The 13,297-nt window shown below is 40.3% G+C and overlaps 1 protein-coding gene and 1 long non-coding RNA gene across 8 annotated transcripts in view; one reads left to right on the forward strand and one right to left on the reverse strand.

The window, feature by feature from the left end:
- The window catches only part of RBFOX2 (RNA binding fox-1 homolog 2), a 129,679-nt gene that overhangs the window by 25,991 nt on the left and 90,391 nt on the right, over positions 1 to 13,297 (reverse strand). For 6 of the 7 annotated variants that reach the window (XM_056523705.1, XM_056523703.1, XM_056523704.1 and 3 more), the window contains 2 exons: positions 9,764 to 9,855; positions 1,550 to 1,622 (listed from right to left, as the gene is read on the reverse strand). In XM_056523705.1, the coding sequence (XP_056379680.1) occupies positions 1,550 to 1,622; positions 9,764 to 9,855 (165 nt within the window). Of the gene's footprint in view, positions 1 to 1,549; positions 1,623 to 9,763; positions 9,856 to 13,297 lie in introns of those variants that run through there. The other variant, XR_008844829.1, reaches the window with a different exon arrangement.
- The window catches only part of LOC130275576 (uncharacterized), a 65,366-nt gene continuing 60,221 nt past the window's right edge, over positions 8,153 to 13,297 (forward strand). Inside the window, exon 1 of the long non-coding RNA XR_008844830.1 lies at positions 8,153 to 8,384. This is a non-coding gene — a long non-coding RNA (uncharacterized LOC130275576). The remainder of the gene's footprint in view (positions 8,385 to 13,297) is intronic.

Genomic DNA, 13,297 nt, shown 5'->3' on the forward strand with positions numbered 1-13,297 from the left:
GTGGGGTTATACAGTTAGGGGTGTGTGAATGTTTTACATTATACCTAATACACACCCCCTGACTGTATAACCCCACCCATCACCTGATATTCACTCCCATTATTAAAATTAAGTCCACAACCATCTGATGATTCGCTGAATTGTCAAACTATAAACCTGCATATCTTGGGAATGGAGGAATTTAACAAGAAACTGTAAAAAAAGGTGTGTGATCAGGATACCCCAAGCTATTTAATGCCCATCATGTCAGCAGATAAAGACCAACTTATCCATCTAGCCGGCTATTTACAGGGAAACTGACAGGATGGTCAACCCCATTAACCTTTTCCAACTAAGTATTACTCCTCAAAATCTGTTCAGCTGTTTTACATATTTACTTTAGGCTGTATAACTGCACCTTACTCTCCAGCTTTGTAGTCTTCAATATTTCCCCCCAAAATTTTTCCTATATATTTTTTTCTCCTAACCCATTTTACTCCCTAAAATGGTAACTGTCATTAAAACTCATTTTTGTTATTGCACTCCTTATGGTAAATAAAAAAATCTTTCTAATGTACTTTGTTTAAAAAAAAACAAAAAACGTTTTCTATGTTTTATTTGTTTAAAAAAGCTGCCACTAGGTGTCTCCCTGCTTGTCCAGAGCACATTCCTCCCCCTCATCTCTTGACCAGACTGGACTCCTGCTGGCCTGGAAAAAGTCCAAAATCAGGAAATGCTGAGGGGTGTGTACAGCCTTACCCAATCAGAGCTCATCTCACACACTGAACTGCTCTGGGCTGTGTGCATTAGGGTGAGGGAGGAAGTTCTCCCCTGTATGGCTTCAGACAATGTCCTGCCTGCTGGGGAACACCCTTTGTCAGATTTACAGACTGGGAGACTGAGCAGAAAATACAGAGCAACATCAAGGTAGAAAACAAACAAATAATAAAAATAAAGGCAGGGGGTGGTTTATCATGATGGGGGCAGTGAACTGGGAGGATTATAAAATGTATCAAGTTAATGAGAGGTAATCTTTAAGGCAAAATGAAAGTCTAAGGTGCTTACAAAATTTAAACTTCTACACATTAGGTCTTCCAAAAAAGAATTGAGGGGATTTACTTTTTTAGGTCATATTTGTGGAAGTCATTCCACAGCAGACTATGTATGGAAATCCTTCGTCTTGATTCACACCTTCCTTAAAGATCAGTGGAGCCAATGTGTGGCTTGACAGCACAGAATCCACAGCAATAAACATGGTGACGATTTCAATATTCAATTAGAGATCATTATGTTGCAGGGACTTTTCTGGATCATGTAAATTGTGAGATTTAAAAAAAATAAATAAACAAACCTAAATAGTATACAGAGCATGTGAATCTGGTCTTTGAACGTTTTCATACTTGGTATAACAAACTATAATTCTTCAAATGACTTCACATACATACACAGGCTCCCCAGCCCACTGCATCCAAACAAGCTGACTTACTAAGAGCAAGTCAATGAGATTAGAAATAGAAAAAAAAGAAAAAGAAAAGTGCGATTGAATAGTTGTTTCTAATGTTCTACTTACCACAGCTCCCACTCCGTAACTGGTAGCAGGGGCCAGGGCATGATATGGGTCAGCTGTATATACCCTCCCGTATCTGTACAGGAAAACAATACAATGTAAGTGGCAGCAACTTGTGTGAAATTTATTGTTTATAGGCATGAACTATAAAACTTAAAATAGTTTGCAGCATTTATCATTCTTCCGATTCTAATCCTATATTCCCTATATTTTCACATTCACACCATATTCAAATCAATTCATTCTTAGCCTATGGTGACTGACATAACATGTGGCAATGACTGGAAAAAACATCTACATGAGGGGCTTTTACTGGATGACTATTTGAAACAACAGCCAACAAAGGTAAAGTAAACCACAATGTAAACCACCCTGAATAGAGGCAAAAGTGACACTCCGCCTCCTTAGGGTAGCCATCTATTGATACATTTTACTGACCAATGTCGTGTGGGAAAAGCCCCAATATGAATATTTTTTTAGTCAGTCTGCACACAACAAAAACATCCCCATCAAGTGGAGGGAATTGACTGCCATAAAACAATCCTGTTGGTTAGAGATGAGTGAACTTACAGTAAATTCTAAGACTCTTTCCTAGGACTGTATCCACCTTTTCCAGCCCACCGGAGCACCTGAAGGCTGAACTAATTTATGCAGGAAAAGTCATCAACTGCCCAGCCGAGAAGTTCGTGATGAATCGAATTTACTGTAAGTTTGCTCATCTCTACTGTTGGTCTTTGAGCTCAAAGAAAGAAAGGTTAAAATTGGATCAATTTTTTTAAATATTTTTTTTTATATTTTTTATAATATTAGAATCTATTGTTTTAATATTGATTTAAATTAAGGTTTTTATACCACCAGGCTATTCGTAGACCTGGCCATCCAGCTAAAATGAAGATTCCAAAGAGAAAAGGATTTTTTCCTTAATAAAAAGAAACTTTGGTTATCATCAATTTTTCATTTTTAAGAAACGTGCACAAATTTCTAAGTTCAAATGTCATTGCATTTAGATTTATCAAAAAGAAACCTCCCAATTTTAGAAAAGGCTGTGACATAAAACGTGTCTGGAATGTATAAAGCATACACGTACTTACATTTGATTTATTTAACCTTTTCAATCCATTGGCTGCTCCATATTACAACCTCTTACTAGATGCTTCTAAAGATTATTGGATTTGCATGATGTCTACATCTCACAGCAAAAATGTTTTAACTAATAAATGATAGGACTTCTAGAAGAGAAAGCTAAAGGGGCACTTCAGTGGGAATTTATTATTATTATTATTTTTTTTAATCAACCGGTGTCAGTTAAAAATCTTAATCCTTCACCTGCTGTATGCTCCAGAGGAAGTTGTGTAGTTCTTTCCAGTCTGACCACAGTGCTCTCTGCTGCTACTACCTCTGTCAGTGTCACGAACTGTCCAGAGCAGGAAAGGTTTGCTATGTGGATTTGCTCCTGCTCTTGACAGTTCCTGACACTGACAGATGTGGCAGCAGAGAGCACTGTGGTCAGACTGGAAAGAACTACAAAACTTCCTCTGGAACACAGCACAGCTGATAAGTACTGGAAGGATTAATATTTTTAAATAAAAGCAATAAAAAAAAATCTGTATAACTTTCTGGCACCAGCTGATTTGAAAACATTTGTTTTCCACTGGAGAACCCCTTTAAGTGCTCCGCTTATCCCTGCCCACAAAAATTGATTGACCACCTTCTCTATACACACACTGATACAGGAAAAGTTGTCACTCATACTGTGTGGGCAGGGGTAATAGGACTCTCTGCCAGGAGTCCTGTCAGGATTTACTTTGATATATCGGTTTATATATAATTTAACCAGAATTTGTTAATAAAGGGCATAGAGCCTTGCTTCCTTCCCTTAATCCTATACTGTTCTCAGATAAAACCGCATAAAGCACCCACCTGACAAGTTCAATTTAAAGTTTAAGAAAACCCATGGCCAACCTCAAATGTTGCTGTCATTTAACAGCTTAGACGGTGTCCTGACCACACTTACCTTTTTACATTTTCTTACACCCTACCATTTCTAAGTTATAAGGGTTTATAGTTTTTGACAATTTAGGGCATCAGATTGGCTTGAACTCAATTTTAGTAATGAGAGTTAGAGATGAGCGAACTTACAGTAAATTCGATTCGTCACGAACTTCTCGGCTCGGCAGTTAATGATTTATCCTGGATAAATTAGTTCAGCTTTCAGGTGTTCCCGTGGGCTGGAAAAGGTGGATACAGTCCTAGGAGACTCTTTCCTAGGACTTTATCCACCTTTTCCAGCCCACCGGAGCACCTGAAAGCTGAACTAATTTATGCAGGATAAGTCATCAACTGCCGAGCCGAGAAGTTCGTGACAAATCGAATTTACTGTAAGTTCGCTCATCTCTAATGAGAGTGACTATCAGGTGATGGGTGGGATAATACTGTATAGTCACGGTGTGAGAATGTCATATTGAGGGGCGTGTATGCCTAATAGACACTCCCTACTCAGTAATCCCACCCATCATCTGATATTCTCTCCGATTAATAAAATTTGGAGTTCCCTTTAAAGAGGACCTGTAAATTGTCAGAAAAACTAAAAAAGGAGTGTGATCTGGGCACCCTAAACTATTGAATGACATTAACCCCTTAAGGACGCAGCCCATTTGGGCCTTAAGGACGCAGAAAATTTTATTTTTACGTTTTCATTTTTTCCTCCGCGCCTTCAAAAAATCATAACTCTTATACTAGTCTGTGGATACAAATATAAGAGGGCTTGTTTTTTGCGCGACCAGTTGTCTGTTGTAATGCCACTCACTTTACCATAAAATGTATGGCGCAACCAAAAAAATACTATTTGTGTGGGGAAAGAAAAAAGAAAAAAATGCAATTTTCCTAATTTTGTAAGGTTTCGTTTTCACGCCGTACAATTTACGGTAAAAGTGACGTGTTCTTTATTCTTTGGGTCAATACGATTAAAATGATACCTGTGATAACATACTTTTCTATTACTGTTGCGCTTAAAAAAAAATCACAAACTTTTTAACCAAATTAGTACGTTTAAGATCCCCCTATTTTGAAGACCTATAACTTTTTCATTTTTCCGTATAAGCGGTATGAGGGCTCATTTTTAGCGCTGTGATCTGTACTTTTTATTCATTCCATAGTTGCTTATATAAAACTTTTAATACATTTTTTATAAATTTTTTTTGAATAAAATGTTATAAAAAGCAGCTATTTTTGACTTTTTTTTTACGTTCACGCCATTCACCGTACGGTATCATTAACATTTTATTTTAATAGTTCAGATATTTACGCACGCGGCGATACCAAATATGTATATAAAATATTTTTTTTTAACACTTTATGGGGGTGAAATAGGGAAAATGGGGCAATTTACGTTTTTATTGGGGGAGGGGGTTTTTCACATATTTTTTACTTCATTTTTTTACTTTTATTTTTACACTAATAGTCCCCATAGGGGACTATTTAAAGCAATCATTCGATTGCTAATCCTGTTCAGTGCTATGTATAGGACATAGCACTGATCAGGGTTATCGGTCATCTTCTGCTCTGGTCTGTGGGAAGGCAGATCAGAGCAGAGCAGAGCAGAAGACTCCCGGAAGACAGCGGAGGCAGGTGAGGGGACCTCCGGCTGCCGTGCTGGATGAATGGATCGCCGCGGCAGCGCTGCGGGTGATCCGATTATCCAATTAAGTGACCGCGATGCTGCAGATGCCGTGATTTGTATTGATCACGGCATCTGAGGGGTTAATGGCGGACATCCGCGGGATCGCGGATGTCTGCCATTATTGGCGGGTCCCTGGCTGCGATCAACAGCTGGAACCTGCCGCGCATGATCCGGGGATCGCTCCGATGCCCGCAGTTATGCTTAGGACGTAAATGTACGTCCTGGTGTGTTAAGTACCGCGTCACCAGGACGTACATTTACGGCGCTAGTCGTTAAGGGGTTAAATGGTCTTAATACTTTTGGGTTGGCCACAGGCCCTCTTTAAAAAGCATCAGTCATGCAACCTTTTAAACATACACACTTCATGTGACCCCTGACTATCAATTGATAAGACTTACACGATATCAATGGCTGAACAGAAATAATGATCTAATAATTATGGTCAATCCGACAACGTCACTGTTTTTAACAGTTAACCTTAAAAACATGACAGGTACCTACAAAATGCTCATAGCCGCCCTGACCCTTTTAATTTGGGTATTTCTGCAGCTATGTCTGATAATGTGGATTATGGCATACTCCTCCCCCTCTAAGACACTGTCTTAAATTCAATTGTATGCACATCCTAAGGACACACAAACAATGAAAACACTAACTACTTAGGCCGGCTACACTCGACGCTCCACGTTAGCTGCAGGCAAAATGATCGCATTCTAATGTAATGCTGCCTGCATCCATCACCAGGAGCCTGGGGCCAGACCAGTTGCTCCTGCATAGCAAAGTGGGAAGAGATGGGGGGGAGGTTATCTCACATAGTGTAGGGGGCTATGCTATTCTGAGTAATACATAAATTTTATTTGATATATTAAATATATATATTTTTGAGGGGATAGTGCAGAGTACCTGTCACCAAATAACATTTTTAATAATGTGTTCCTTGTGTAATTAGCAGACACATTCCCATTCACTACCTTTTAAAATCAACATAAATAGGTTTAAAATTTAATATAACAAATTGCCACTAGGTGGCTCTGTTCTGTTTCCTGCCACAATTAATAAAGTGAGTTTGGTCTCCACCTGGCCTGGCAGGAATCCAAACTCAGGAAGTGCTTCTCTGCACTGAGCTTGATTGACAGCTGCACAGAAAGTGAAAGCTCCACAGTCTGAAGGCTGCAGGAGAGCCTCACTGATGGGAACACAGACTGAAACATGCATTCATCACAGCACTGCAACCATGTGAGAGCGGAAGTGGTCCCCCCTGGAGGCTTCAGTGATGTCATGCCTGCTAGGAAATGCCCACTTTCTCCTGCTGTGAGCAAGAAGTAAAAAGGTATAATACACAGCTTTTTAAAGCTCTGAATTTTTTTTTTTTATGGGTTGATGGGGTGTTGGGAGTAGTTAGGGAACTTCGCCTGGCTTGGTTTAGAATAGTTCATTTGGTGACAGGTACTTTTTAAATATCTGGGGTTCACTGTGGCAGTATTATACTCAGGGGCACAGTGTGGGGTAGTATTATATTCAGAGGGCACATTCTGTGTAGGGATCGACAGATTATCGGATTGGCCGATATTCACGATTTTGTAAGTTATCGGTATCGACATCTAATCTTGCCGATAATGCGTCCAGCACGTGCGCCCCCAATGTATATATTTGCGGCCCCGACATCCCTGTGACCAGAAAGATGTTTTCGGGACACAGGGATGCTCCCGTCAATTCTCTGCGGCCCCGCGTTAAGTTTAAAAACGCAGGGCCGCCGGGAGATAGCGCACGCCGGGACGTCACCGACCTCCCGTGCGTGCGCCCATTGCAACGGATGCACGGAGGAGCGGAACATGGAGGTGGAAGACGGCCGCTGGCCAGCATGGTAAGTGACCAGCGGCACGTCAGCTTCGGTGCTCAGACCACCGCTCCCCCGGTCTCGGGACCTACTGCAATGGCCGGACCGGAGGAGTGGTGGTCAGAGCACTGAAGTGGGGCAGTACACAGGCATACAGCCTTCAGCCATACACTGTATATGGCTGGAGGCTGTTTGTCTGTGGGGAACTATACTGCCAACCTAATGTGGGGAACTATACTGCCAACCTAATGTGGGGAACTATACTGCCAACCTAATGTGGGGAACTATACTGCCAACCTAATGTGGGGAACTATACTGCCAAAAGAATATCAGTATAAGTTATCGGCCTGAAAGTTCACAGGTTATCGGTATCGGCTCTGAATATAACCCTGCCACAGAATTAGGGATCGACAGATATTGATTTTTTTAGAGGGTACAATGCATAGGACTATAAAAGGAGCTTGTTTTAGAATAGAGCATGATAATCTACTACAAAAATGATATGCAAATGATGTCTTGGTGACCAAGTGATTAAGATTCATCAAAAAAAATTTTTTAAATCAACCAGTTGCCCATAGCAACCAGATTGCTTTCTTTATGAAAAGGCCTCTGAAAAATGAATCTGATTGGTTGCTATGGGCAACTGGTCAACTTTTCCTCAGTACAGACCTTTATGAATCTCCTGCCCAAGTCTGCAAATGCAAGAAGTAGCTGGGAAAAGTCATGGCGGTCTGGACCAGATAAGGAACAAAAAGATATTTCTCCCACTGCAGATGGTGACGTCCCTGTACAGCAGAGTACATTATAATGGTGGAAGTGCATTTAGACTATTTGTTCTTACTCTTCAATATTCTCTATTTTTCTATTACAAATGGAACAAAATATATGTATACTTTGGGGGGAGATTTCAGGTTTTGTTAAATCTCCCCCAAAGCGTGTATATATTTGTGCAGAGGAAAGGTTGACTACTTTCCCATGGCAACCAATCAGACCATCCCTTTCTTTTTTTGTTTAAGGGTTCCACCACCAGTGCACATTTTAATTACCGTGGAAAAGTAATTCAAACATAACCTATGCCTACACTGCAGAATATAACAGGCCAAACATAGTCTGACTGGACTGATTCATCAAAGTGTGTGAGGAAAAACTGGAGGGACCAATCACAGCTCAGCTTTCACTTTACCACAGCTCAGAGGAAACCCGAGCTGTGATTGGTCGCTGTGGGCAAAATCTCTCCAGTTTTTCTCTCACACAGCTTGATAAATCTCCCCCATTGTGTGTTATAGGCCAGCAGACATTTTATACTCTATTCTGCTCCTTAAGTAAGCATGTATGGCATATTATAGCCTATGGCTACACGGCAATATACGTTTAAAGCGGTATTCAAGGATGTATGTGGGTCACATGACTGTCCAGGGGATACACTTCTACTGACTAATCTGTGGGTTGTGCCATTATCCATTACCTAATGGATTTTTGTAGGAATTTGACGAATTTTTAACAACGGCATACGTACCATAAAGGCTGACCACATGGCGGCTACAGAGCCAATGCAGAAAAAAATATTATACACACACATATATATATATATATATATATTTTTTTTTTTTTTAGATTTATATATATATTAAAAAACTGTATGGTTTCCCAGATTAGACCGATTAGATAGACAGATTAGATAGAAGTGTATCCCCTGGACAGATTAGATATTTTACGCTGCGGATCCGCCAACGATGGACCCTACAGTCCAGACACACTGCGCAGTATACTCACACATGCGCAGTAAACTGTCACACATGGTGGCTGCTCTCGGCCTAACTCAGGGAGCAGCTGCAATGTGTGCAAGTATACTGCGCATGGTGACTCACATATCACAGTGTGTCTGCTCGTGGCGGTGGATTGTGGCTCCGAGCAGGCACATCTAGAGGCACACTGTAGGGTCCATCACCGCCAGATGCGCAGAGTAAAATACTTTACAACACCCATAGGGAATAAGAGTATTAAGGAGATGCATCCCACTGCTCCTTCCTGATCAGAGACACGGCTCCCTATTCTCAAGACTGCAGGGTCCAACTGTTGAGAATAAGGGGATAATTGGTCAGGATCGCAGGACAATCCCTTTATTCTCTCAAAAAGCTGACCCTTCCAGTAACATCATAGCTTGTGTATTGCACGGGGCAGCAGTCATTTCATTATCAGAGGGAGAAAAGTTAGTGTAAACTAAACGCTTCTACTATAAACACAGGATCACACAGAGTCAATGGCTGACAATTCCCGCTCACCTCTTCCCGTTCTCTGCACAGTGACCTTTGCACATATGACAATGCATGCCCCCAATTTTTATTTTTTACTTAAGTTAAGGGGTATTCCCATCTCATCTGATGGAATACTGCTAGAATATGCAATCACTTTATGATGGTGGGACATCTAACGGACCCTGTGGGTGGTGGGTAAGTGCCACAGCACCAATTTAGTGCTGGGCCACACTTCATTGTGCAGGTAGCTGCAGAATGGAATTATTCAAATTGTATAAGGCTGGCCACAGCTCCGTGCCACATCCAGGAGACTGGAAATGCCGTTGTGCAGAGAAAGGGAATACACATCTTATACATCAGTGCAGTAGATTTAATCAGTTGAAAGTGCTTCTTAAATAGTTCAACAATGTTTATGCAGAACAACAAAAATTTGAACCAAGTCATACCCATCGCTGTAGGCTGCAGCAGCTGCGGCAGCGGCGGTGGCTGCTGTGGCAGCAGTAGCTGGTTGAGTGTACCTGTAGGCTGCATATCCACCCTGTTTATAAAAGACAATTGTTAGAACTGTTGTCCAGTTTTAAACCAACATGAGACAAAAATTTTACATTACAAAATAAAGTGTTCTGTAAAATTTTACATAGACCTTTTGCAGGCAGAAGACTTTTTAAATTAAAAAAACTAGGTTTCAAGAATATAGATAAATCTAGCTTGTCAGTCAGGGTAAATACTAAAAAGACAAAAAAAATTCATGCACTTTTAAAGGTTTTAAAAATGGATTCTAAATACATATTTGTTGCATATTATGTTATTCTATGAAACATGGTTAGAACTTTAAATCACAATATGGAAGGGGGGAAAAAACTATGAAAAAGAACTAGGGTATGTGAAGTACTTGTTACACTGGACTGGATAGAACGACATGTTCAGCGTTTATTTAAAAGAATTAAAAAAAAAAAAAAAAAAAAAATAAAAAACAATATATGACGCAGATGACCACTAATATCAAACAGTAATATTATGGAACATAAATTAGCACATCAGTTGTTTATTAAAAATTTTTTGTTACTTAGTCAATTTTTCAGAAAGGTCAAGTATCTCCAAGTGCTGTAATGATTTACATTCATTTTGTTCATCAGTTTTATTTTTAATATAAAGATTAGGTAGTGAATTAGTAAACAACGTAGTCAAGGGTTTTTGTCCTTTCAAACTCTTGTACTAACAGACTAAAGTCCAAGGGTATGCGCACAACTGGTGATGGATGCGATAAAGCACCAAGACCACAATGTAGGGAGGGAGACTATAGAATAGTTTTTTGCACAAGTAGGAGAAAGATGAGAAAAACAAGGAAACAAAAAGCCAGAGTTGAGTAGAACATCTATGCCTGCAGGCTGCTACCTTAGTACCTTACGTCTAATGACCATTTAAAGGGCAAAATCAAGTTCTTGGAATGTTGATCCAGAGGAAGGAAAACATAGCTATATAGGGGACATTTAATCAGCACTAATGCTAGGAGAACAGCAATAGGGGTATCACAAAATCAGAACAACAAAGTCGATTACAAAATAAATAAAAATATTCTAGTATTCAAGGGTGCACCCAAAAGCACCTATTATGCAAACAAACAAAAAGAGTACACTATACATTAAGAAATGTGCAGCTTAATCGGACTGTGCCCCATGCAATTCTATAAATAGCAACTACAATAATGCAGATATTGGCCCTCATTTACTATTGCAAACCCGACATGGTTTTGTCGGGTTGTGCGCCAGTTTCGGGCGCATTGCGCCTGAAATTCTGTCTGCACCAGAATATGCGCCTGAAATTCTTTCTGCGCCTGAATTTGCACCTGAAATTGCGCCCGAATTGAAAAAACCCCAACTCTCCATTTTGCTAAGAAAACACGAAAAAGGGGCGTGACCATCGGGGGCAAGGGGCATGGTCACAGAAAAGGGGCGTGTTCCCGACATTTTCACAAAATCCCAACATATTTACTAAAGTTTCCACAGAAAATGTGGATTTCAGCTGAGGAAAACCCTACAGGTCAGAGCATGTGTAAAAAAAAAAGCAAAGTGTAGGGAAAGTGGAAACTGTAGGGAAAGCTTAGTAAATACCGTGGAAAATAAATTGTAGGGAATTAAAACCCACAAAGAAACCTACACAACACTTAAAATATACCCAATGGCCCTTATTTACTTAACTAGGACTAAATGCTCAACTGGTAAGACAGCACTCCTTTTCCTTCTTACCTTACAAATGTGCCTGCAATATGCACAAAAGGGATTAGCTACAACCAGGAATTCAAAACTCCCATCCAATTCACCCTTCAGATGCTATAGTGAATGCTAACTGTGGCATCTAATTGTTAAACAGGGACCGTTCAGAAAAAGAAAAACTTTGGCATTTACACACCAGTATTCTGTATATTCTGTTTCAGAGGGTAAGCCTGTTTATATATAAATGCCCATAGAGTTTTCAAACTCTTCCATGTGCTACATGACTACTTAGGTCATTTTGCGTAGTGCACAGCTCCATTAAAAGTAATCGGGAACTTGCATAGAAAATAGCTGTCTGCTCGCATTACTTTGATAAGCAGTTTCTCCTCTGAAATTAGATTATCACAGACATTATGGCATAGTATACCAGCTAAAGAATGCTTTGCTGCCTCAGTGCTTCCTTACATATGAAGTTATTCAGGTACTAAGAGCATAGGAGAAAAATCTTGAGGACAACATTGGTCAAACAGCCTTTGGGTTGTGTAGCATGACAATCTAGAACGAAGGCCTGATTTAACAATCTGAAACCAAAACCGTCTGGTTTTGCCCATAACGGATCATACCTCTGCTTTCATAGTACCAGAGCTCATAAGATATGAAAGATGAGCTGTGATTGGTTAATAAGGGCAAAACCAAATATAGACAGTTTTGGTTTCAGGCAGATAGATAAATCTGGACCAAAGTCATCAAAGTGTAAAATCTAGGAAAAAAAAAAAAAAGTTTTGGATTCCATATAAAGCCTACAAAAAAAACTTCTTCAGCTCTTGGCAAAAATAGGTTCTCCCCTACTTACAGAAGGTCTTACCTAATACAGAAGTCCAAGGTATAACATAAACCTGTTATATATATATTTTTGTCATTAAATAAGTAATAGTTGAATATTCTGGCTTCCTGAAAACATCTGTGGTGACCCACAGTGTATGGCGGGACCACAGGGTGTAGCGGTGTAGGGGCAAGATGGTATTAACCCCTCGGGGCAAGGTGTTAACCCCTAATGTTCGTGACGCCAGAGTGGTTTTTTGGGTACAGGAACCACACGAACTGTATCTCCGCTATTCCAATGGCTAGGCAGTGAAGGGAGAGTCCACAACCAGTTATGGTTTAACAGAGGCTTTACCGAGTTAAGACAGGCGTTCTCTTCACAGCTAGACCAGAAACCCAGAGAGTTGACCAGTAACACAGAAAGAGGCCCTGCAGCTTGCTGGAACTTGTAGTTATTGTAATAGACTTTAGTTCAGCCATGCAGACTAGAATAGACTTGACCAGTGTCTTGACTTTAGTAAAGACAGCAGACATAGATGACATGACTTACTGACAATGTGGCTGGTGTTCAGGCTTTGTGGCCTCCAGGTGTACTGGACACAGGATCTGTGATGTCTTTGCTTTGCTGTCCTCAGCAGAAAGAGATAGAATTGTAATGTCCACCCCCTTATATAGAGGGGGCTGAGCCAAAGCCCATTGGTCAAGCTGCGGGTCATAGGTTAAGCTGGTGCTCTCTGGGTATCATCATGTGACAACATAACATGTGACATTCCACAGGTCCTTTAGACATCTCACAGGTCCTTTAGACTAGCTATACATTAATGCACTGACTATAATCCTATGACAATAAAGGACACATAATAGCTGGGGAGACACTGCAGGAGAGCCCCCAGGGACTCAACCATGTTCTGTACTGGGACATTACACATCACTCACAAAAATAAA

The sequence above is a fragment of the Hyla sarda genome, chromosome 6 (genome assembly GCF_029499605.1).
Source record: "Hyla sarda isolate aHylSar1 chromosome 6, aHylSar1.hap1, whole genome shotgun sequence".
Taxonomy (NCBI): Eukaryota; Metazoa; Chordata; class Amphibia; order Anura; family Hylidae; genus Hyla; species Hyla sarda.